Source organism: Erinaceus europaeus, chromosome 9, assembly GCF_950295315.1.
Source record: "Erinaceus europaeus chromosome 9, mEriEur2.1, whole genome shotgun sequence".
Classification (NCBI taxonomy): domain Eukaryota; kingdom Metazoa; phylum Chordata; class Mammalia; order Eulipotyphla; family Erinaceidae; genus Erinaceus; species Erinaceus europaeus.
The window spans coordinates 10,639,993-10,666,449 of record NC_080170.1 but is presented as its reverse complement, the minus strand read 5'-3'; the positions used below and the strand labels follow the sequence as shown (position 1 = coordinate 10,666,449).

Here is a 26,457-nt window from a genome sequence, read left to right as displayed (position 1 = left end):
TATGAGACAACAGGGACATAATTCCACGCTGTGCCCATCGCCAGAGTTGTGTGTCCCCATTAGCTGCATTGCAAATTGCAGTGGTTTCCCAAAGTCACAGATATGGGTTGACTATTATTTTTTGTAACTATCTGTCTAGACTTAACACATACTTGCCCACTTTTTCTATGGTCCTGCCTTCTCTTCCTTTCAAAGTCACACTTACACCTGTTACTACTTTTGAACTGGAATTGGAGTTCAGATCCCTCTGGTCATCTTCCCCCTCACATTCCTCTTCTTCTCTGGGAGTATGCCCCCAAAAACTCTTTATGAAGTGCAAAAGGTGGGAGTTCTGGCTTCTGTAATTGCTTCTCTGCTGAACATGGTCATTGGCAGGTGAATCCACACCCCCAGCCTGTTTCTACCTTTCCCTAGCAGGGTAGGGCTCTGGAAAGGTGAGGTCGCGGAATAAATCAGTTTTTAAATTAGTTATCCACATACACGAGCCAAGCCTGGTACATTTACAATTTCAGTATTTTCAAGTCAATTTTTTTTCATTAGGCCCAGAGAGAAAGGCTACATAGCACACAGGTTTCCTCCAGAGCCTTAGTTCTCTCCTAGAGTTTCCGGACTCAAATCTAGGCCACGAGTGTGCCTGACTGGGTGAGCTAGTCCTCTGGCCCACACAGACAAGATTTGATTATTAACTCTATGTCACGCGTCACAAGGACCTGGCTCTCATGATCATCACATTCTAAGGACTGAAGACACAAGAAAACAATATGAGGAGGATATCAAACACAACAAGCCTTGAACCTGTGGTTGAGTGATCAGATATGGTTTCTCAGAATGGTCTCTAACTGGGTCAGCAACGTGATCTGAATGAAAGAAGTACAGAATCTCCAGTGACAGGAAAAAACACGTATCACAGCAAAAGCTAGTGTCACTAAACTCAAGTGAACAAAGGTTTAGAAGTGGTAGAAATGTGGTCCGGGAGGTGGCGCAGTGGCTAAGGCTCTCAAACTTCTACTGAAAGAGCTACAGCAATATATAAACAGTAACACAATCATAGTAGGGGACTTCAACATCCCACTCTCTCAACTTGACAGATCATCCAGGCAGAAAATCAATAAAGACATAAGGAAGCTAAATGAAGAGATAGATAAACTAGAACTATTGGACATTTTCAGAGTCATTCATCCCAAGAAACTGGAATACACATTTTACTCAAATCCACATGGGTCATTCTCAAGGATAGACCATATGTTAGGCCACAAAGACAGCATCAGCCAATTCAAGAGCACTGAAACCATCCCAAGCATCTTCTCAGACCACAGTGGAATTAAACTAACACTTCACAATCAAAAAAAGATTAGTAACAGTGCCAAAATGTGGAAGCTCAACAGTACACTTCTTAACAACTTCTGGGTCAAAGAGGAAATCAAGGAAGAAATCGAAATGTTTCGAGAGTTCAATGAAAATGAAGACACAAGCTATCAAAATATTTGGGACACAGCTAAAGCAGTCCTAAGAGGGAAGTTCATAGCTATACAAGCACACATTAGGAAACAAGAAAAAGCACAAATAAACAGCCTGATTGCACATCTTAAAGACCCAGAAGAAGAATAACAAAGGAACCCTAAAGCAACGATAAGGTAAGAAATCACTAAAGTTAGGACAGAAATAAATAACATTGAGAATAGGAAAACCATACAAAAGATCAACGAAAGTAAATGTTGGTTCTTCCAAAGAGTAAACAAAATCGACAAACCTTTAGCCAGACTCACAAAAGAAAAAAGGGAGAAGACCCAAATAAATCGGATAGTAAATGAAAGAGGAGATGTCACAACAGACACCGCAGAAATTCAACATATCATGCAAGGCTTCTATGAACAACTATATGCCACCAAGCTAGAGAACCTGGAAGAAATGGATGATTTCCTAGATACCTACCAACTTCCAAAACTAAGTAAAGAGGAAGTGGATAACATGAACAGGCCCATCACAGCTAATGAAATTGAAACAGTTATCAAAAATCTTCCCAAAAATAAAAGTCCTGGACCAGATGGTTTTACAAATGAATTCTACAAAACCTTCAAAGAAGAACTAATACCTCTACTTTTAAAAGTCTTCCAGAAGATAGAAGACACTGGAATACTCCCTGCCAGCTTCTATGAAGTTAACATCACTCTGATACCAAAAGCAGACAGGGACACAACCAAAAAAGAAAACTACAGACCAATATCTCTGATGAACACAGATGTGAAAATATTAAACAAAATTCTAGCCAACCGGATACAGCAGTATATCAAAAAGATTGTTCATCATGACCAAGTGGGGTTTATCCCAAGCATGCAAGGTTGGTTTAATATACGTAAATCAATCAATGTGATCCACCACATCAACAAAAGCAAGACCAAAAACCACATGGTCATATCAATAGATGCAGAGAAAGCCTTTGACAAAATACAACATCCCTTTATGATCAAAACACTACAAAAAATGGGAATAGATGGAAAATTCCTGAAGATAGTGGAGTCTATATATAGCAAGCCTACAGCCAACATCATACTCAATGGTGAAAAACTGGAAGCATTTCCCCTCAGATCAGGTACCAGACAGGGCTGCCCACTATCACCATTACTATTCAACATAGTGTTGGAAGTTCTTGCCATAGCAATCAGGCAGGAGCAAGGAATTAAAGGCATACAGATTGGAAGAGAAGAAGTCAAACTCTCCTTATTTGCAGATGACATGATAGTATACATAGAAAAACCTAAAGAATCCAGCAAGAAGCTTTTGGAAATCATCAGGCAATACAGTAAGGTGTCAGGCTATAAAATTAACATTCAAAAGTCAGTGGCATTCCTCTATGCAAACACTAAGTTAGAAGAAATTGAAATCCAGAAATCAATTCCTTTTACTATAGCAACAAAAACAATAAAATATATAGAAGTAAACCTAACCAAGGAAGTGAAAGACTTGTATACTGAAAATTATGAGTCACTACCAAAGAAATTAAAAAGACACAAAGAAGTGGAAAGATATTCCATGTTCATGGGTTGGAAGAATTAACATCATCAAAATAAATATATTACCCAGAGCCATCTACAAATTGAATGCTATCCCCATCAAGATCCCAAGCACATTTTTTAGGAGAATAGAACAAATGCCACAAATGTTTATCTGGAACCAGAAAAGACCTAGAATTGCCAAAACAATCTTGAGAAAAAAGAACAGAACCAGAGCCATCACACTCCCAGATCTCAAACTATATTATAGGGCCGCTGTCATCAAAACTGCTTGGTACTGGAACATGAATAGACACACTGACCAGTGGAATAGAATTGAGAGCCCAGAAATGAGGCCCCGCACCTATGGACATCTAATTTTTGACAAAGGGGCCCAGACTATTACATGGGGAAAGCAGAGTCTCTTCAACAAATGGTGTTGGAAACAATGGGTTGAAACATGCAGAAGAATGAAACTGAATCACTGTATTTCACCAAATACAAAAGTAAATTCCAAGTGGATCAAGGACTTGGATGTTAGATCACAAACTATCAGATACTTAGAGGAAAATACTGGCAGAACTCTTTTCCACATAAATTTTAAAAACATTTTCAATGAAACGAACCCAATTACAAAGAAAACTAAGGCAAGTATAAACCTATGTGACTACATCAAATTAAAAAGCTTCTTCACAGCAAAAGAAACCACTACCCAAACCAAGAGACCCCTCACAGAATGGGAGAAGATCTTTACATGCCATACATCAGATAAGAGTTTAATAACCAACATATATAAAGAGCTTGCCAGACTCAACAACAAGACAACAAATAACCCCATCCAAAAATGGGGGGAGGACTTGGACAGAATATTCACCACAGAAGAGATCCAAAAGGCCGAGAAACACATGAAAAAATGCTCCAATGCTCTGATTGTCAGAGAAATGCAAATAAAGACAACAACGAGATACCACTTCACTCCTGTGAGAATGTCATACACCAGAAAAGGTAACAGCAGCAAATGCTGGAGAGGGTGTGGGGTCAAAGGAACCCTCCTGCACTACTGGTGGGAATGTCAATTGGTCCAACCTCTGTGGAGAACAGTCTGGAGAACTCTCAGAAGGCTAGAAATGGACCTACCCTATAACCCTACAATTCCTCTCCTGGGGATATATCCTAAGGAACCTAACACATCCATCCAAAAAGATCTGTGTACACATATGTTTTTGGCAGCACAATTTGTAATAGCCAAAACCTGGAAGCAACCCAGGTGTCCAACAACAGATGAGTGGCTGAGCAAGCTGTGGTATATATACACAATGGAATACTACTCAGCTGTAAAAAATGGTGACTTCACCGTTTTCACCCGATCTTGGATGGACCTTGAAAAAATCATGTTGAGTGAAATAAGCCAGAAACAGAAGGATGAATATGGGATGGTCTTACTCTCAGGCCGAAGTTGAAAGACAAGACCAGAAAAGAAAACACAAGTAGAACCTGAACTGGAATTGGCATATTGCACCAAAGTAAAAGACTCTGGGGTGGGTGGGTGGGGAGAATACAGGTCCATGAAGGATGATAAATGACATAGTGGGGGTTTTATTGTTAAATGGGAAACTGGGGAATGTTATGCATATACAAACTATTGTATTTACTGTTGAATGTAAAACATTAATTCCCCAATAAAGAAATAAATTTAAAAAAAAATAATTAAAAAAAATAATCATCCTCACCCAGATAGATACAGGAAAAGGGGTTCAGGAATAAAAGGTGAGAATAGAAGCAAGGTGATATGTCTCAAGACTTATCAGGTGGACTTGGATCTAACAGGCCCAAAATACAGCAAATCAAGGATATTTTTTAAAATAGTGGAGAGTCAGGCAGTAGCACAAGTGGAGAAGTGCAAGGACGGAAGTGCAAGGACCAGTGTGAGGATCCCCGGCTCCCCACCTGCAAGGGAGTCGCTTCACAGGCGGTGAAGCAGGTCTGCAGGTGTCTTTCTCTCTCCCTCTCTGTCTTACCTTCCTCTGTCCATTTCTCTCTGTCCCAACAACAACAACAACTACAACAATTATTAAAAAACAAACAAACAAAAAAAAAAAAAACACCAAGGGCAACAAAAGGGAAAATTTAAAAAAATAATAGTGCTAAGGGCAAGACTCCTGTTGGAGTACACACTACCAGGCACAAGGACCCAGGTTTGATCCCTTTGTTCCCACTTACAGGTGAAGCTTTAAGACCTCTCTCTCTCTCTCTCTCTCTCTCCCCCTCCCGCCCCCACTCCCCCTCTCCCTCTCCCTTCTCTCAGTCTTTCTCTGTCCTGTCAAATAAAAAAAAGCAAGGAGGGGGGAAATAGCTGCCAGTAGTGGTGACTTTGTCCTGCAAGAATGAAGCTCCATGACAGCCTGGGTGGCTATAAACTAAAAAAAAACCTGTGGGAGCTTGTGGTGGGTGGTACACCTGGTTGAGCACACATGTTACAATGCACAAAAACTGAGGTTCAAGCCCAGGCCCCTGTCCCCACCTCCAGGGGGGAAAGCTTTGTGAATGGTGAACAGGGCTGCACCTATCTCTATCTTTCCCTCCCCTCTTAATTTCTGGCTGTCTCTATCCAATAAATAAAGACAAAAAAAAATTTTTTAATTGTGCTTTCAAAAGGAAAAGGAGGGGGGTGGAGGAGGTGGCAGTATGATATACCATGTATTGGGACCAGAGTCAAGGCCCCAGCCATCATGTGGCAGAGCTCGAGATGAGCGGTAGAGTGGTACTTTGCTTCAGCTTCTGGTTTCTCTATGTAAAGGAAGGGGGGGGACCGCTCTGTAAACCATTAGTCCCCAATTAAATTAAGAAAAAAAGAAAAAAGGTAAAGAAATTTTTTAAATCTTTTTAAAGGGACTGGGTAGTGATGCACCTGATGCACCTGGCCGAGCACACACATTACAATGCTTAAGGACCTGGGCTCAAGCCCCGGTTCCCACCTGCTGTTGTGAAGTAGGACTGCAGATGTCTCTGTCTCTCTCCCTTTCTGCCTCCCCCTTCCCTCTATTTCTGGCGGGTTGTCAGAAGCACTGGAGTCTAATATGTACCATGTACCAGTCCTAGTAGTAACACTAGTGGGGGCATTTACTGCGGGTGTGTGTGTGTGTGTGTGTGTGTGTGTGTGTGTGTGTGTGTGTCAAAATGTCAGTCAGGCATATGACAGGGATCAAGATTAGAACCACAAGCTAGGGAGTGGGGCGGTAGCACAGCGGGTTAAGCACACATGGCACAAAGCACAAGGACCCTTGTAAGGATCCCAGTTTGAGCCCCCGGCTCCCCAATTGTAGGGGAGTCGCTTCACAGGCGGTGAAGCAGGTCTGCAGGTGTGTCTTTCTCTCCCCCTCTCTGTCTTCCCCTCCTCTCTCCTTTCCATTTCTTTCTGTTCTATCCAACAATAAGAATAATAATAACTACAACAATAAAGCAACAAGAGCAACAAAAGGGAAAAATAAATAATTAGGAAAAAAAAAAAAAAAGAACCACAAGCTAGAGCTCACAGCAGCAGCTCCCTGGACACACAACCCTTGAGATGTCTAAAACCATCTCAAACTATGAGTTTCTGGACTTGGGGGGGGGGGAGGGGAGAGCAGTCTGAAGGAGAGTTTGGTGCTAGGGAGAGAATGTTATAGTTATGCAAAAGACTTCAATGGCTGAGGCTCAGAGGTCCCAGTTTCAATCCCCAGCACCACCTTAAACCAGAACTGAGCAGTCTGCCAGCCTGTCTCCCTGCCTCTCTGTTTCTCTCATTAAAATACATAAATATGGGAGTCGGGCGGTAGAACAGCGGGTTAAGCGCACATGGCGCGAAGCACAGGGACTGGTGTACCCCTGGCTCTCCACCTGCAGGGGAGTCACTTCACAGGCAGTGAAGCAGGTCTGCAGGTGTCTGTCTTTCTCTCCCCCTCTCTGTCTTCCCCTCCTCTCTCCATTTCTCTCTGTCCTATCCAACAACAGCAACATCAACAATAATAACCACAACAATGATTTTAAAAAGCAACAAGGGCAACAAAAGGAGGGGAAATGGTCTACAGGAGTAGTGGATTCACACCGAGCCCTGGCAATAACCCTGGAGGAAAAAAATAAATAAATAAATAAAATGACTTTTTAAAAAAAATTATTTTATTTTTATTTATGAATGAGAGGGATAGGAAGAATACATATGCTGCCAAGGGATCAAACTCAAGACTTCATGCTTGAGAGTACAATGCTTTATCCATTGCCCCACCTCCGGGACCACCTTTTTTTTTTTTTAATTAAGGTTTGGGTCACCTTTTCTAAAAACAATACAGAATTTATGCTAATTTCTACCATTTGTTACTTTGCAAGTAACATCCTGACTTGTTACAGAGTAATAGCAAAATGTTAATAGTGGGAAAAGTCTTATTTTGTAAAACAAGGAAAACTAGAAGTGACTAGGCCAGTCTAAAATATTTAAGGACCCTGAGAAACCAGTCTTGGCCACTTAACAACAAAGACAAAATAAACAAGTGAATAGAGAAGTTTGGGGAGAATAAAGGCCAGAGGCAGGGGTTAGGAGGCGCTTCAAGGCCTTAGGCTTTCCCATTACCTACTATCCACACAAAGGGCTGGTTTTCATCTTTATCATTCATCAATCAAACAAAAAGTCCTGTTTCTAGAAAATGTTGATGACGACAAAGTTAAAGTGACACTTAAAGTGTGCAAAGCACACACACACACAGATTCAACCGGGAAGCAGAAATGAACGTCGAAAACTCAGTATTCAGATAGAGTGAAAGTCCCTATGGTTTTTAAGTTGGGGGGGGGGGAAACCCTTAGGGATGCCATATGAAGTTAGGGTTTAGTCAGACCACAGTGATATCAGTTCTCACACACAATAAGCAAATTCACCTTCATTAGGTAACATCAATCACAGATATAATGAAAAATACATTTTCTAAAAATATATTTTCAAATTAATCAAATGTCATAGATTAATATTCTAGAGTAATGCCCTGATACCCTGCACGCATTAAGAAACAAATATTAAAACAAAAGATCCATTTTTAAAAAATCACATTGACTAGCAGAGTTACACTGAACAGCAATCAGGGAAATAATCCAACCGGTAAGGCACATGCCTGTGACTCCAAATGATCCAAATCATATATACCAGAGATATTGCTGTCTTCTCTATTTCCCTCACGTGAAACCTTCACTTTATATTTATTCCACATGAAATAAGCCTTTGACTAGGCTCATACAAATAGACTTTCATGCCTGAGACTCCAAAATCCCCTCTCCCCACCATCATAAACAAAGGTTGAGCAGGTCTCAATTTAAAAAATCAAAATATAAAAACAAGAGTTGGAAAAGTATCTGTTACAAGAAGAGCATGCAGTCAAAATGCAAGTGGGGAAGTTTTGTCTACCTGACAAACATTCTCCTTAAGCGCAGCTCCTCCGCCTCGTTCGCCCTGCAGCTTCTTGGAAGCAGGCAGCCCCGGGTCTTGCTCTCCACCCTCCTCTACTGAGTCCTTGGGGCTCGCAGCCATTCTGTGCGGCATCAGCTCTCCCTTGTGGAAAAAAAATAATGTCCCAAATACCTGTATTATTCCCATCTCCTCCATCTGACCCCCTCCCTCTGCGCTGCTATTTGTCTAGCCATTAAGCACTTACAGGTGTTCAGCCAATCACGCGGGCGGCTGCATGCAATGTTAGTTCTAACCCTGCTGTGATTGGGCGGGTAGTGGGCACCTCATGCCTGCCACTAACTGCTCTGAGGCTGTTCCACTGCAACTTTTTGAGCTGTTCCACTTAAAGGTTTCACTAAGGGAGAGAAAACATTCTTAAGTTTATATGATTATTTATTTGTCCTTCCAAGATCAGTGTTTCCTAAACAATGCCCATGGGCATTCTATTCAGATCGTCCTGGAAAGAAACACTATTTATCGCAATGGGTGGTGCTGATCTGACCTGACTTCCTCTGATCTTTTGACCTGAACTGGAAGAGGCAGCATCAGTGACGACACTGATGCTTTGCACAAGAAAATGCTTTTAAAAGCTGTCTCCTAAAAACCACTGATGGTATTAAGTGAGTTTTCGCCCTAATTGCAGCAGTCTTCCTCTGAAAGGGCAATAATATCCAGGTTCGTGCTGATCTGATGGCTACTTCAACCTGTGCTTGCTGGGATTAGGGCAAGTTTCTTTTCTACTGAAATGATTATATATATTTCACTGATGCTTAGAGCATGAGATGGAATCTTTCTGTTAAAGGCCATACCCACTACACTATGTACCTGCACTATTTTTACTAGGATCAGGGTTCATTTCCTCAGCTACTGTGAAAAGTCACTTCATTCTAGAAGGCCAAAAGGTAAAGAATCAAGTAATACCTCTAAGCCTGCAGTTTCTTTGGAAGAGTCCTCACTTCTCACTTTCTTACAGTGCATCTTAGCTGCCACATGTCGCTGCCGTTTTCGCTTCCGTGGTCTATCAAATATCCTGGTGGAACCTATGACAAAAAACAAGCATTACCATGACACTGGCTGATCTCACAAGTTCAAAGACACCCCCCTCTCCTCAACCTCAGAGAACCATGGGATGAAAGAGTAAAAACATTTAAAACTGATTTAATGCTACAGCTTTGTAGATGAAGAAAACAAGGGTAGAGAATTGCCCATGACTATGTAACTAGCTGGGAAAATAGTAAATCCTGCTTTGTGTAGAATAAACAGTAAATGTACAGGTAATTTCATTTCATTTATTTATTTTTTAATTGAGAAAGAAGAGAGCACTGCTCAGCTCTGGCTTGTGGTGGAACTGGGGGGTGAACTTATTAGGACCTTGGAGTCTCAGGCACGAAAGGCTACTGAATAACCACTATGCTATCTCACCAGCCCTTTCCTCACCACTGTAATTTTCTTTTATTATTATTAACTAATGGGTGGGGTGGGGTGCACAAGCATCACACTGGTATATGCTATACCAGGCAACAAACTTAGTACCCCATGGCTGCAAGCTGAATGCTTTATTCACTGTGCCACCTCCTAGACCATTCTCCTTCTCCACCCCACCATGTTTTGTGATTAACAGTGGGTTACAAGACTGCAAGATTACAGGGTATGGTTACATTCGACATTCACCATCAAAGTCCTAGATTGCTTTTTTTTTTTTTTTTTTTGGGGGGGCTCTTTTACTTTATCTGCAAAAATCATCCTGGGGACTGGTTGGTAGAATACCTGACAGTACATAAGGAACTGGGTTCACACCCCTACTCCCTACATGCATGGAAAAGCTTCACAAATGGTGAAATGGTGCTGCAGGTCAGGCTCTCTCTCTCCTCCATTTCTCTCCATCTCAATGTAAAAATAAATGTCATCCTAGAGCAGCTAAACTCCAGAAACAATCTGCACAAAAACTAGCATGTTAGATGCTTTACAGTGGATTCATTACATGTGCATACAATATATCTTTCCCTAGAGTGTTTTGCTTTGATGCAATACTAGAATACATATTTTATAATTAGTAATTGCTAGTGTGTCACATTAACGGAAGCTTGCATCTAAGAACAAATGAAATATTATCTTCCCATAATACAGACCTTGACCGGACCTGCCAATATACGTGGATATCTTCGCCCACCCTGTTCAACGCTTGACGTACGTCTCATCACCCAATCTGGTCCCCTACGCCTACACTGAACTTCTCTGTCCCAGACTCTTGGAAACAGAGCTGGCAGTCAGCTGAGGTAAAGAACAAACACCTCATCATAGACCCCTGCGAGCGTCAACCCGGCTTTGACCTAGCACGTTATGATTGGGCCCTCCTCAATCGCTATCGAACAGGCCATGGCCGGTGCGCCGCTATGTTCCATTGCTGGGGAGCCAGAGATGACCCCAACTGCCCCTGCGGCTCCAGACAGACTATGACCCACATAGTCAACGACTGCCACCTTTCCAGATTCAAAGGAGGTCTCGAAACTTTACATCAGGCTCATCCTGATGCTGTTGACTGGCTATGGAAGAAGGGCAAACGCCAGAAGAACTGAACCACTCGGCTCAAATATGGCTTTTTTTTTTTTTTTTTTTTTTTTGCCGCCAGTCACTGGGGCCCAGTGCTGGCACTGCAAATCCTTCTAGTGGCTTTTCTTTTCTTTTTTATTCAATGGGACTGAGAGAAATTGAGATGGGAGGGTAGGTAGAGAGAGAGAAAAATAGACACCTGCAGACCTGCTTCCCTGTTTGTGAAGTGACCCTCCTGCTGGAAGGAAGCCAGAGACCAGAACTGGGATCCTTGTGCTATGTGCACTTAACTTCAGATGCTACCACCCGGCCCCCATGGTTTAATGTTTTAGGAATGACACAAATCAACAAAATGTCATTGTGACGGATAGGCAGTGGTGCACATCAGCACAAGCAAGGAGCCCAGGTTGGAGCCTTTGTTCCCCACCTGCAGGGGCAAAGCTTCATGAGCAGTATAGCAGTGGACTTGTCTCCCTTTTTATGCCCTTCCCTCTCCAAAAACAAACAAACAAACAAACAAACAAAAAACTTCAAGGAGAGGTGAATTTGGGCATTTAAAAATAAACAAAGGGAGTCAGGCTGAAGCGCAGCGGGTTAAGCGCAGGTGGCGCAAAGCACAAGGACCAGCATAAGGATCCTGGTTCGAACCCCGGCTCCCCACCTGCAGGGGAGTCGCTTCACAGGCGGTGAAGCAGGTCTGCAGGTGTCTATCTTTCTCTCCTCCTCTCTGTCTTCCCCTCCTCTCTCCATTTCTCTCTGTCCTATCCAACAACGACAACAACAATAATAACTACAACAATAAAACAACAACGGCAACAAAAGGGAATAAATAAATAAAGTAAATATTAAAAAAAAATAAATAAAATAAAATAAACAAAGATAACTGGCAAACAATGAAAGTGGTAGAAAGAGCAGCTCACAGGGTGGTGCAATGAACAAAGCACTGGAATCGAAAGCATAAGGCCCACAGTTCAATCCCCAACATGCCGAGTGTCAGAGTAATGCTCTGGCTCCCCCTTTCTCCCTCATTAATAAGGAAATGAAATTTTCTGTTGCGGTTTCGCTTTTAGATAGAGACAGAAAAGGCGAAGAGAGACAGCAGCACCAAGGCTTCCTTCAGTGCAGTGGGGACCAGGCTCAAGCATGCGTCTCAAGGCAAAGTAGAATACTATGCGAGTGAGCTATTTCATCAGCCCAATAAATAACAATTTAAAGCAAATAATTAGCAGAAAGAGTTAACTGGAGAAAATATGTGATATGTAACAATACAATAGCGAGACAATAAATTTTGTCTGAACTAAGTTCCCCAACTCAACAAAAGCTTTGTGTTTCTTCTAAACAAATGACAATAATATGGATTAAATCATATTGGTCCATCATGTTTTAGATTGATTAGTAGTTAACAGTACTTAAGGAATGTAGCTGGGTGAGAAGGAAGGAAAGATGGAGGAAGGAAGGAAGGAAGGAAGGAAGGAAGGAAGGAAGGAAGGAAGGAAAAAAGGGAGGCAGGAAGGATGGATGCAGTGTTGAGAATCATTTAAAAGACGATCAGAGCTATGATATGGAAGTCCTGAGTTCAGCACAGGCATTATATATAATCAGAGTGATGCTCTGGCGCTCTTTTTCTCTCCTTTCCACTTATTAACACATCTTTTAAAAAAAAGATAAAGAGAAATCAAGGAGCTGATTCTTCCTTACTCTTAAATAATTACAATGAATTTTCATTCTTTCTCTTTTTACCAGAGCACCGCTCAGCTCTGGCTTATGGTGGTGGTGGTGGGGGGTGAGCCTGAGGCTTTGGAGCCTCAGGCATGAGAGCCTCTTTGCATAACCATTATGCTAGCTTCCGCACCCCATAGCTAATTTCCACCAGGGTTATGGCGGGGGTTTGCTGTCTACAAGATGACTCTGAGATCATTTTATTTTTTCTTTTTTTCTGTGATCAACAGTGAGACATAGAAAGGGAGAGAGACATAGAGGAGAGACACAGGCAGCAACGCTCCACTGCTGGAGAAGATCCTCTTCCCTCAAAGGTGGGGGACCTGAGGCTTGAACCCACTTCTTATACATGATAATGTGTGCACACAGTACCACATTATCATTTCCACACACTTAGCAATTCCTATAGATAGGAGATAAGATCCCTCACACTTATTTTTCCAATTCATTTCTTTAATCTCAAAAATACTCACCTCCAAATTCTTTAGAATGAGATGCAGCACATGATTCATTAATGTCATTCTCCAAGCGACCAGTTTGATAACACTGAAAATATTGAAAATGCAACACGGTTTACAGAAAAGTAGAAAATACATCTTCTATATTCTACTTTATAAGACAGAAGTGGAGAAGGGGGAAGAAAGGAAGGAAGGAAGGAAGGAAGGAAGGAAGGAAGGAAGGAAGGAAGGAAGGAAGGGAAGAAAGGAGGGAGAGGGAGAGGGAGAGGGAGAGGGAGAGGGAGAGGGAGAGCGAGGGTGGGGGAGAGAGAGAGAGAGAGAGAGAGAAGCGGCACCAAGGCGATCTGGGTGGAATGCATAGCAAAGCAAGCACACTCACTGTCCAAGTCAGGCCTAAGCTTCTATGTCTTATACCACGAAATTAAGTTACACTGTCTATTGTTACCACAGGTAACAAATCCTGACTGCTTTTAATAATTTAAAAGAAAAGGTGGTCCAGGAGGTGGCACAATGGATAAAGTATTGGACCCTCAAGCACAAGGTCCTAAATTCAATCCCCGGCAGCACATGTACCAGAGCGATACCTGGTTCTTTCTCTCACTCCTATCTTTCTCATTAATAAATAAATAAAATCTTCAAAAAAAATTTTTTTTAGAAAGAAAAGTATGATAGCATTATTGAATCAAATAAAAGCTTATGGGAAAAGAGATCAGATAATTTCTTAGTTTTGTCTTATTCCATAGATCAGGGGAAAACTGAGAGGGGGAGAGGCAGAGAAGGAGAACGGCTTTTTCTTTTTTGGTGGTTGTTGTTTTGTTTTTGTGCTTGTTTTTTAAGTCAGGTTGCACATGGGAGAGGCACCTGCAGATCTCTGCATCAAATATGGCAGAGATGATCTGGCCTTTCTCTACACCTACCATCTGTATTTATCTTATGAAAGCAAGAAATTTTTTTTTAATTTTTTTATATTTATTTTATTTATTTATTCCTTTTTGTTGCCCTTGTTGTTTTATTGTTGTAGTTATTATTGTTGTTGTCGTTGTTGGATAGGACAGAGAGAAATGGAGAGAGGAGGGGAAGACAGAGAGGAGGAGAGAAAGATAGACACCTGCAGACCTGCTTCACCGCCTGTGAAGCGACTCCCCTGCAGGTGGGGAGCCGGGGTTCGAACCGGGATCCTTATGCCAGTCCTTGTGCTTTGCGCCACCTGCGCTTAACCCGCTGCGCTACAGCCCGACTCCCAAAAGCAAGAAATTTTTATTAATACTTTAATGAAGCACTTATTTTTAAATAACGGCTGACTACCACATACTTCTTTATTGAGAAGCTCTTGGCTCAGCATTGACGTGGCGCAGCAGGCAGAGCCTGGGCTCTCAAGAGAGAGAGGTCCAGTGTAGTGCCGCTCAGCATTGCATGTGAGATGGGTCAGAGCTTTTTTATGTTTATATTAATGACATCTTAAGAGATTTGTTTATTGATTGATGAATGAGAAGCATAGTGTCACTGTGTCACATGATCTTATTTTTAAAATATTTTTAATGACTGAGTGATATAGAGAGCAAGATCAGAGCACTGCTCAGCTCTGGCTGATGGTACTGGGGACTGAACCAGGGACCTCAGAGCCTCAGGCATGAGAGTCTTTGCATAACCATTATGCTGAGAAGAGAAAGGAACAATGTTAACTCAGTGTGAGACTGTAGTTAGTGCAACCTGACTACACTGAATCAGTAGGGCATTTGTGATCTCTTTATAGGCTTTAGTTTGCAGAACATTTGGAACAGATTTCAAGACAGACATTATTATGATATTTTTGTTTTGTTTTTTAATGTTTTTTCACTGTATTGGGGGGTATGATACAGCTGTTGACACACAGGTATTACACCTCCCCTAATTTAGATCTTTTTTTAATTGGGGGATTAATGGCTTACAGTCAACAACAAAATACAGTAATTTGCACATGTATAACATTTCTCAGCCTAGTTCTGATTTTAGTAAGTTATTTATTAATGAGGAGGAGAACTAAAGCATTACTCTGGCACGTGCGTGAACCTCATGTATTAGGCCTGAATATCTTTCTGATTAAAGTGACCATAGAATACTATAAATTGGGGCCAGGTGGTGGCGCACCTGGTTGAGCGAATGTAGTACAATGTGGAAGGCCCCAGGTTCGAGCCCCAGTCCCGAACTGGGGGAAAGCTTTGTGAGTGGTGAAGCAGTGCTGCAGGTGTCACTCTCCCTACCTCTCTATCACCCCTTTCCCTCTTGATTTCTGGCTGTCTCTATTCAATAAATAAAGATTAAAAAAAAAAATTTAAAGAGAATAATATAAATTAAGGCAATACTGAAAGATAAAGCACCAAACTTTACACACACAGTTTTTATATTTATTTATTTTCCCTTTTGTTGCCCTTGTTTTTATTGGTGTAGTTATTGATGTTGTCGTTGTTAGAGAGGACAGAGAACTGGAGCGAGAAGGGGAAGACAGAGGGGGAGAGAAAAATAGACACCTGAAACCTGCTTCACCACCTGTGAAGTCACTCCCATGCACATGGGGAGTATTCTGGTCCTTGCGCTTAACTCTGCACTACCCGACTCCCACATACACACTTTTTTTTTTTAATATTTATTTTATTTATTTATTCCCTTTTGTTGCCCTTGTTCTTTTATTGTTGTAGTTATTACTGTTGTTGATGTCGTCGATGTTGGATAGGACAGAGAGAAATGGAGAGAGGAGGGGAAGACAGAGAGGAGGAGAGAAAGATAGACACCTGCAGACCTGCTTCACTGCCTGTGAAGCAACTCCCCTGCAGGTGGGGAGCCGGGGTTTGAACCGAGATCCTTATGCTGGTCCTTGTGCTTTGCGCCACCTGCGTTTAACCCGCTGCGCTACAGCCCGACTCCCACATACACACATTTTATTACACTGTTAATGACTGCATGAATTAATCATATTATAAAACAAATGTCTTCTCCTATAAGATTCTTTATGAATATAAAACAATATTTACTTTCCACAAAAATAGCATACTACTAAGCTATAAAATTCCAAGTTTGTTGTCAAAATGGGATCAAACAGGATTGTTGTTTCTGAATGTTCTCTATGCATATCAGTAAATGACAATACTAAAACTCCCTGCAAATGAAATAAAATGAAGGAGTAACAATTGGGTATCCTGTTTAATGGAGGAGACTAGTAAATAGATACAGATGGATTGAAATGAAGAAAGATAATTGCGGGGAGTCGGGTGGTAGCAAAGCATGTTAAGCGCACGTGGCGTGAAGCACAAAGACCAGCAGAAGGATCCCAGTTCGAACCCCCAGCTCCCCACCTACAGGGGAGTTGCTTCACAGGCAGTGAAACAGGTCTGCAGGTGTCTCTCCCTTCCCGTCTTCCCCTCCTCGCTCCATTTCTCTCTGGCCTATCGAAAAAATAATAATGAATGAAAGAAAGAGAAAGAGAGAGAGAGAGAGAGAGAGAGAGAGAGAGAAAGAAAGAAAGAAAGAAAGAAAGAAAGAAAGAAAGAAGCAAGAAGAAAGGGAGGGAGGGAGGGAGGGAGGGAGGGAGGAAAGAAAATGTATGGTAACAGTCACCCAAAAACTGAGTGGCAGAAACAATTAGAAGCTAATCTGAAAATGGGGGTAGTGTTCAGATAAAGTATTAAACTCTCAAGCATGAGGTCCCAATCTCAATCCCCAACATTGCAAGGGTCACAATGATACTAAGCCATCCACTCTCTTTCCCCCTCTCTCATAAATACATAAATAATAAAAAGAAACAACTAGAATCTTTTCAAAGCTTATCTAAATACATTCTCATTTTCAGTCTCAGCAGTTGTAGCACATTATAATAGAACAGCACAGGGGATCAGGCAGCAGCGCAGCAGGTTAAGTGGACATACATGGCGTCAAGTACATGGACCCACTGAAGGATCCTGGTTTGAGCCCCCAGCTCCCCACCTGCAGGGGGGTGGGGTAGCTTCATAGGCAGTGATACAGGTCTACAGGTGTCTATCTTCCTCTGACCCATATTTCCCCTCCTCTCTCAATTTCTCTTTGTCCTATCCAATAACAATGACATCAGTGGCAATAATAACAAGGGCAACAAAACAGGGAGGGGGGGTTGAAGGCCTCAAGGAGCAGTGGATTCGTGCTGCAGGCAAAAAAACAAACAAACAAACAACAACAACAACAAAAAAAAAACCGAGCACAGAAAAACAAAGCAAAACAAAAAAAACATTCCGCATGAAAACCAGTCTGCTCTGTTTCGAATGAAAAAGGACACACTGTTTTCTGCATACTGAGGAGGACATGACCAACATGCCGGTAGCTTCACACATGGTCCGGTATGGCCATGCACAATTCAGTGTCCTTTATGAGAGCGCTACTTCAACAGATAACCCCAAGACCTCTAACTCACTGACTGATCCATCTACAGGCAGGCTGGTGTGCTTGATAACCCACAGTGTAGCCTTAAGACAGAAATGAATTCTGGCTTCAACCTTATGACAAAATAAACCTTAGAAGTATACAAAACTTCAACCATGAAGTTGGCCAGGTTAGATGGAAAAATAACTCCATGGACTGGGAAGGCAGCATAATGGTTATGCAAGGATTCTGAAGCCTGATTTATCTCCACAACCAGAGTTAATCTCCAGCACAACCATAAACCAGAGTTAAGCAATGCTCTGGTAGGAAGAAAAACAAACAAACAAAAAGTAACTCTTAAAACAGAAAAGTAGAGCTGGGCAGCCAGCCCAGGTAGGTAGGGCCTGAGTCTCCTCATACCCTCATACAAGTTCAAGTCCCTGGAACCAGGGGAGGTGCTGTGAGACCGGAGGACATTCTTGTAGATTCAAGTTCAGTGTGTCTGTCTGCCTAGATTATAGCTGAGCTGAGTATTTTATGTGGTGTTAGTCAAACACAGCAATGGGGAGAGTGAATTATAGAGGCAGTTTACTAAAAATCAGCTTAAAAGGGTTTGAGCCCAGAAAAGAAATTACGACATAACATACTCTTAAATATTTCTAAGACCAGCCAGTGTATACTGACATCCATTCTATAATTTTTTTTTAATTTTTTGTATTTATTTTATTCCTTTTTGTTGCCCTTGTTTGTTGTTGTTGTTGTTGTTGTTGTAGTTATTATTGCTGTTGTTACTGATGTCATTGTTGTTGGATAGGACAGAGAGAAATGGAGAGAAATGGGGGAAGACAGAGAAGGGGAGAGAAAGACAGACACCTACAGACCTACTTTCACTGCCTGTGAAGTGACTCCTTACAGGTAGGGAGCCGGAGGCTCCAACCGGGATCCTTCCACTGGTCCTTGTGCTTTGTGCCACATGCGCTTAACCCACTGCGCTACCGCCTGACTTCTCATTCTGTAACTTCTATCAATATGTGCATCAAGTCCTAAGTAGTACTATAGTACCTCATGATGTGGGTATGACTATTTTAGAATTGACTAAAATGACATACCTTTTTAGAAAGGCCAAGATCCCCTTTCTTGGGCATAAATCCAGGGTCTAAATCATTGGATTCAAGAAGTTTCTTTGTTGGTTTCCTCTGGCGTTTACTTTCATAATTTCCTGAAAAGCATGCATCTTTTCATTAGATGACTCTGAACCAGGTGCAATGCAAAGTAAAAATATCTACTTACCACACAAAATTGTACAATTATGTTTTTGATGGCTACCTCGTATTTTAAAATGTTGGTAAAGAAAAAATGGTTTGCATTAGACATAGAATGAGAGAATGTTTACAATATCTGTGCACACAGATGTATGTGTATTTTTAATTAAATTTTTATATTTATTTATTTTCCCTTTTGTTGCCCTTGTTTTTTCATTGTTGTTGTAGTTATTATCATTGTTAGATAGGACAGAGAGAAATGGGGGAGACAGAGAGGGGTGAGAAAGACAGACACCTGCAGACCTGCTTCACCGCTTGTAAAACCACCCCCCTGCAGGTGGGGAGCTGGAGGCTCGAACCGGGATCCTTATACCAGTCCTTGGGCTTTGTGCCATGTGCGCTTAACCAACTCCTGGCATGTGTGTTTTTATTTTATTTTGTTTATTTAGCATACCTGGGTACTCAGATGTAAGTGGCTTTTCCACAACTGACTGCCTTTTCTCTTTCTTTCTTTCTCTCTTTTCTTCTCTTTCTTTTCTTTTAGTCTTTTCTTTTTAATATTTATTTATTCCCTTTTGTTGCCCTTGTTGTTTTATTGTTGTAGTTACTGATGTTTTCGTTGTTGGGTAGGACAGAGAGAAATGGAGAGAGGAGGGGAAGACAGAGACAGGGAGACAAAGATAGTCACCTGCAGACCTGCTTCACTGCTTGTGAAGTGACTCCCTTGCAGGTGAGGAGCCGGGGGCTCGACCAGGATCCTTGCACCTGTCCTTGCGTTTTGCACTACTTGCACTTAACCCGCTGCGCTACCGCCGACTCCCCTTTTTTTTTTTTTTTAAATAGAGTGCTCAAGAACCCAGTTTCAAGGCCCTGGTCTTGCAGGAAAGCATCATGAAGCAATGTCTATCTCTCCCTCTCTATCTACCTCACCCCCTATATTTCTGTCTCTATCTGATATATATATATATATATATATATATATATTAGAACACTGCTCAACTCTGGCTTGTGGTGGGGTGGGGTATTGATCCTAGAATGATGAAGTGTCAATCATTAAAGTCTGTTTGCATAATCATTACGCTATCTCCCCCACTCAGAAATAATTTACTTTGCCTGAAGGTTTATAACTGGAGCTTAATGCTGGCACTACAAATCCACTACTCCTGGCGGCCATTTTTTCCATTTAATTGGATAGGACAGCAAGAAATTGAAAGGGGGGGGGTAGAGAGAGGGAGAGAAAGGTAAGATACCTGAAGACTATAAAGCGACCCCCTACAGGTAGGGAGCCAGGGACTCGAATTGGGATCCTTTCACTTTGTACTATGTGCAGATAACCCGGTGTGCCATCACCTGAAGCCCCTGAAATAAATATTTTCCAAAAAAATTATTTATTAAAGAGAGAAACAACCAGAGCATCACATGCAATGCTGGGGATCAAGTTTTGGACCTCATGGCAGAGAGTTTTATCTCCTGAGCCCTACAGGGCTGCTAAAGACTGATTTACTAGCGTGAGAAAGAGAAAGGGCGAAGAGAACAACCAAATCGCCACTCCGGCATGGGTGATGCCGGGCACTAAGCTTGGGGCTTCATGCTCAGAAATCTAAAGCAGCACTTTTTGTACCTCCCGGCAGGGGCACCTTTCACTGTATAAGGACCCAGGTTCAAGGCGCCCTCCCCACCTGAAGGAGGCTTCTGGAGTAGAAGAGCGGTGCTGCGGGTGTCTCTTGCTTTCCTTCTTTATCTCCCTCCCTCTGTTACCGCCTCAATCCAAAAGTATAATGAAAATAAGTGAATAGATGAGCAAGAACAAGAAAATATGATTTTGATTCTACAGTATTTAAGGCTAACTGAGTGTGGTCCGGGAGGTGGTGCAGTGACTAAGGCATTGGACTCTCAAGCATGAGGTCCTGAGTTCAATCCCCGGCAGCACATGTACCAGAGTGATATCTGGTTCTTTCTCTCTCTCTTTCTCTCTCCTATCTTTCTCATTAATAAATAAATAAAATCTTAAAAAAAAAAAAAAGGCTAACTGAGATACTTGTAAGGATCCCAGTTCGGCCCCCAGCTCCCCACCTGCAGGGGAGCCGCTTCACAGGTGGTGAAGCAGGTCTGCAGGTATCTGTCTTTCTCTCCCCCTCTGTCGTCCCCTCCTCTCTCCATGTCTCTCTGTCCTACCCAACAACAACAATAATAATAATTACAGCAATAAAACACCAAGGGCAACAAAAGGGAAAAATAAATTTTTTTTTAATGTAAAAAACAAGCACCGGGTGGTGACGCAACATGTAAAGCACAAGCTACCATTTGTGAGGACCTGGGTTTGAGTCTGTAGCCCCAACAAGCAGCAGAGCAGGTCCCTCCCCCCTTCTCTCCCTCCCTAGTTCATTTCGCTCTGTCTTTATCATACTCTTTCATATATATGACGAATAAAATAAAAAAGAGGGGGCTGACCAAGTAGAATGCACAAAGACCTGACTTCATAGATAGTGATGGCTGGTTCTTGCTCATTATCCTCCTGTCTTTCTCATTAATAAATATGTAAAATCTTTTTAAAAAGAGAAACAAAAAAACGGGGGAGGGGGATTAAAAAAAAAAAAGGCTGACTGAAGCAGTGGATTAATAATGCAGGCACTGAGGCTCACCACTTACTTAATAGCCTCCCATTACTGGGGGTGGACATGTAAAAGAAAGTTGGGGGCAGTGGAAGTCCTAGGTTTAATCAGCATCACATGCACCAAAGTGCTATTCAAGTTCTCTCCCCTCCACCTTTGCCATGTGCAAATAAATAAATGAATGGCTTCTTAGGTCATGGAAAAGGCTTTCATGCCTGAAGTTACAAGGTCCCAGGTTCGATTCAAAAGACCAACATAAGGCAGGGCTCAGCAGTGCTCTGGAAAAAACAAAAACAAAAACCCTAGAGTTCAGAAGATGGTGGTGTGGTGAGTGGATAAAATCATGTCCTCTCAAACAAGAGGTCTGAAGTGCAATCCCTCCACTTATCATCACCCCATTAATAAATAAATAAATCTCAAAAAAAAGTGTCTTCACAGTGTGCTTACAATTCATGGTCAGTAAATATATTAACTTAGTCATCAACTTAGTCATCACTCTAAGAATTTCCCTGCACTATGGATTTTTTTTTTTCACCAGAGCACTGCTTAGCTCTCGCTTATGGTGGTGCAGGGGACTGTACCTGTGACTTCAGAGCCTAGGCATGAGAGTCTTTTTGCATAACCACTATGCCATATTATGGAGTTTCTATCATATCCTCTCACCCTATCACCATCTTACCTGGTGTTTTAACTAGCAACTCCTCAGGCTCTGGGGCAGGCCGTGGAGAGATTTCTGGAGCCACAGGCACAGACAAGGTCAGCTGTGGCAACTCAGCATGTCCACCGCCAAGTTCTGAGTGAGCCAAGGACCCTTCCAAAAAGGGAGCCTCCCTTTCAAGGACTGGAGGCTCTTCTTTGGTTGACATCGAAGAATTCTCATCCGCATGCTTGTTCTGAGCACTAGATCGACATCGAGTTAGGCTTTCTTCTTCACAGCGTGAACTTACCTAAGAGCAAACAATAAAGTAGAATCTATAAGACAATGCTGTAATCTGAATGTCAGTGTGAAATTCTAATGTGTGCTTTGATACAAACACTGAAGTACAGTAAGCCACAATTAGAAGGGGAAATGCTAGGAACCCAGCCCACCCATTCAAAAACATCTGTGTACACATATGTTCTTAGCAGCACAATTTGTAATAGCCAACACCTGGAAGCAACTCAGGTGTTCAACAACAGATGAGAGGCTGAGCGAGTTGTGGTCTATATGCACAATGGAATACTACTCAGCTATAAAAAATGGTGACTTCACCGTTTTCAGCTGATCTTGGATGGATCTTGAAAAATTCGTGTTAACTGAAATAAGTCAGAAACAGAAGGAGAATATGGGATGATCTCACTCTCAGGCAGAAGTTGAAAAACAAGCTCAGAAGAGAAAACACAGGTAGAGTTGGCTTATTGCACCAAAGTAAAAGACTCTGGGGGGGCGGGGGAGATACAGATCCAAGAAGGATAACAGAGGGCCTAGTGGGGGTTGTATTGTTATATGGGAAACTGGGAAATGTTATGCATGTACAAACTATTGTATTTACTGTCGAATGTAAAACATGAATTCCCCAATAAAGAAATTAAAATAAAAGAAGAAGGGGAAACGCTCTGACTCAATGTATATGAAGTATGTAAAGTAGTCACATTCATAGAGACAGGAGGTACAGTAGAAGTCACTAGTGGGTAGAGAGAAGGAAAACGAGCTCAGCAAAAGCCTCTGTGCGTTAACAACTGCCCCTCCCCCCAAAAAATGTATTTCAAGAAAAAGAAAAGGTCAGGAGAGACAGCACAGTAGTTATGAAGATGTCCCAGGTTCAGTCCCTGACATCATATTATGCCAGCGTTGAGGAATGCTCTAGTAAATAAAATAAATCCAACAAAAATCACAGATAATATTATAGTCCCACAATGAGTTTCAGACTGGAAAATAAGGTTCAACATCAGGTAACAGATGGGGAAGATAGCATCATGGTTATAAAAACAGATTCTTGGTGGGTCTAGGCAATGGCACACTGGGTGAAGGGTGAAGCATAGATAGTATAAAACACAAACAGAATCTCATGCCTGAGATCTTGAGTCCCAGGTTCAAACCCCCACATCACCATAAGCAAGAGCTGAGAAGTCCTCTGTAAATAAAGAAAGAAAGAAAGAAATAAGGAAGGAAAGAGCTGGGGAAATCTGGATTTTCTATTAGAGAAACAAGTACTATATGTGAAAGATACTGTTATGAAGGAAATACTGAAGCATACCTTGTGTACTTGTTCCTGTAATTTCTTTTGTTTTTTCTTAGGAGCAAATATCTGGTCATATTCTTCTGTATATTCCAGAAGCCACTTGCTCGGCTTCCTCAGGCGTTTCTTCTCTGATCTTACAGCTGAAATAAGAGAAGCAAGTTCACTGCAGGAATCATGTGAGATAAGCCAGAAAGAGAAATAATAGATCATCAATCTCACAGACTGAGTTTAAGAAACAAGGACAGAAGTGCACAGGAGACACAGGGTGAGACTTAGACCAAACATGACCAGCAGCAGCAAAGCAGAGAACTCTTCAGATGGAGGGAGGGGGCTGAGAGGGTCCTTGGGACCCATTGCACAATGGTGAACAAAGATTTAAATCAGTGGTGGGATTAGCGTGTAGACACCTATCAATGGGAGATAATCAAATTGGATCCATGTGGCCACAAATTAACTCATTTATTAGTCATAAGTCCATATTTCCTTAATTAAAAGATAAATACTTAAAAAAAAAGAATTCTAGGGGCCGGATGGTGGCACACTACAATGTTCAAGAGCCCAGGTTCAAACCCTCAGCTGGCCTCCACTTGCAGGGGGAAAGCTTTTCAAGTGGTGAAGCAGTGTTGCAGGTGTCTCTCCCCATTCCCACTTGATTTCTGGCTGTCTCTACCAAATAAATAAAGATAGTTAAAAAAAAAAACAGCTACGAGTCCAGCAGTATCACAGCAGGTTAAACTCAGGTGGCGCAAAGTACAAGGACCGGTGGAAGGATCCCAGTTTGAGACCTGGCGGTTCCCCCACTGTAGGGGAGTCGCTTCCCAGGCGGTGAAGCCGGTCTACAGGTGTCTTTCTCTCCCCCTCTGTCTTCCCCTCCTCTCTCCATTTCTGTCTGTCCTGTCCAACAACGACGACAACAATAATAACTACAACAATAAAACAAGGATAACAAAAGGAAATAAATAAATATTTTTTAAAAAGCTTAAAATAGATTTTAGTGGTCCAGGAGGTGGCGCAGTGGATAAAAGCATTGGATTCTCAACCATGAGGTCCTGAGTTCAATCCCAGCAGCACATGTACTGGAGTGATGTCTGTTTCTTTCTCACAAATAAATAAATAAATAAATTTTTAAAAAAGTAAAATATTAAAAAATAGATTCTAAATCAAGTAAATCCGTAAAATTTGTCACAAATTAATATCTGGATAAGCAGAACATATTTTATATCTTTATATATTTATATGTTAATTATATATTTCATACCACATAGTAATTACATTATATAATATAGGATTTTTCCAACACAATAAGCTATAGCTGAAAAGTTGTCGTGTAGTGCATGTGCGCGCGCACACACATAATTAGAAAGCCATTAGGAAGTCCCCACCTGCAGAGGGGATACTTCACCTACAGTGAAACAGGTCTGCAGGTGTCTATCTTTCCCCCTCTATCTCTCCTCCCCTTTTAATTTCTCTGTTCTATCAAATAAAAAACAGGAAAAAATGGCCACTGGCAGGCACAAATTCATAAGGCTGGCACCAGGCCCCAGTGATAACCCTGGTGGCAATATAAATAAATAAACAGACAAAGATCTATAAGGGGCAGTAGCACACCTGGTTAAACACATGTATTACTAAGCCCAAGGTCCTGGGTTTGAGACTTCGCACCCTACTATACAGCTGTAGGGGTCTGCTTCACAAGTGGTGAAGTAGTTCTCTGCAGTTGTCTTATCTTTCCCTCCATTTCCCCATCCACTCTCAATTTCTCTGTCTTATCTAATAAAAATTAGGGGAAAAGGAGGAAGAAAGAAAAAAAAAAAAACAGAAAAGAAAACATGGCCACTGGGAGCAGTAGATTCTAGTGCTGGCACCAAGCCCCCAGCAATAACCTTGATGTCAATAATAAATAAATAGACTTTAGACAGAAGTTTTACCTAATCAGCATTACATTAATTTCAAAAGCACTTCATGTCATGACAGCAGTGACTTTTTTTTTTTGCCTCCAGGTTTATTGCTGGGGCTCAGTGCCTGCACCACAAATCCACTGCTCCTGGAGACCACTTTTTCCCCTTTTGTTGCCCATGTTGTTTATCATTGTTGTGGTTATTATTATTGTTGTCATTGTTGCTGTCATTGGATAGGACAGAGAGAAATTGAGGAGGGGAGAAAGATAGACACCTGCAGACGTACTTCACCGCCTATGGAGCGACTCCCCTGCAGGTGGGGAGCCAGGGGCTCGAACCAGGAATCCCCACGCCAGTCCTTGTGCTTAACCCGCTCTGCTACCACCTGACTCCTTCCCTTTTTTTTAAGACTTTATTTATTAATGAGAAAGATAGGAGAGAGTACCAGACATCACTCTGGTACATGTGTTGCCGAGGATTGAATTCAGGACCTCATGCTTGAGAGTTTAGTGCCTTAGCCACTACGCCATCTCCCATGGAACCATTGACAATATATAGCAAGCTGGGAGGTGGAAAAGCTAGAAATTCACTGAACTCTCAAGCATGAGATCCCGAGTCCAATCCCCAGCCTCAATGTGCCGGGCATGCCCGTGTTCCTGATGACACTATCTGTAACAGCCAAGATCTATAAAAAAGCCAAGTGTCCACCAAGAAATGAGTGCTTAAGGAAGCTACAGCAATATATAGATGTGACAAATATTTTTTGAAAAAAATCAATATAAAATGTAAAGCCATGAAATGAGAAAATATTTGTAGATAAAGTCTAAAAGTAAGCTTACATTAAGTTTTGGTGTCTTTTTTTCCCTCCAGAGTTACTGCTCGGGCGTGATACCTGCACTACATCCACTGCTCCT

General features: G+C 41.8%; 1 protein-coding gene across 11 annotated transcripts in view; it reads right to left on the bottom strand.

Annotated features, from left to right (window-relative positions):
* NSD1 (nuclear receptor binding SET domain protein 1) overlaps window positions 1-26,457 on the bottom strand; it is a 129,947-nt gene that overhangs the window by 40,291 nt on the left and 63,199 nt on the right. For all 11 annotated transcript variants that reach the window (XM_060197221.1, XM_060197228.1, XM_060197223.1 and 8 more), the window contains 6 exons: window positions 23,661-23,785; window positions 22,103-22,370; window positions 18,659-18,768; window positions 13,200-13,272; window positions 9,379-9,497; window positions 8,416-8,559 (listed from right to left, as the gene is read on the bottom strand). In XM_060197221.1, the coding sequence (XP_060053204.1) occupies window positions 8,416-8,559; window positions 9,379-9,497; window positions 13,200-13,272; window positions 18,659-18,768; window positions 22,103-22,370; window positions 23,661-23,785 (839 nt within the window). The remainder of the gene's footprint in view (window positions 1-8,415; window positions 8,560-9,378; window positions 9,498-13,199; window positions 13,273-18,658; window positions 18,769-22,102; window positions 22,371-23,660; window positions 23,786-26,457) is intronic.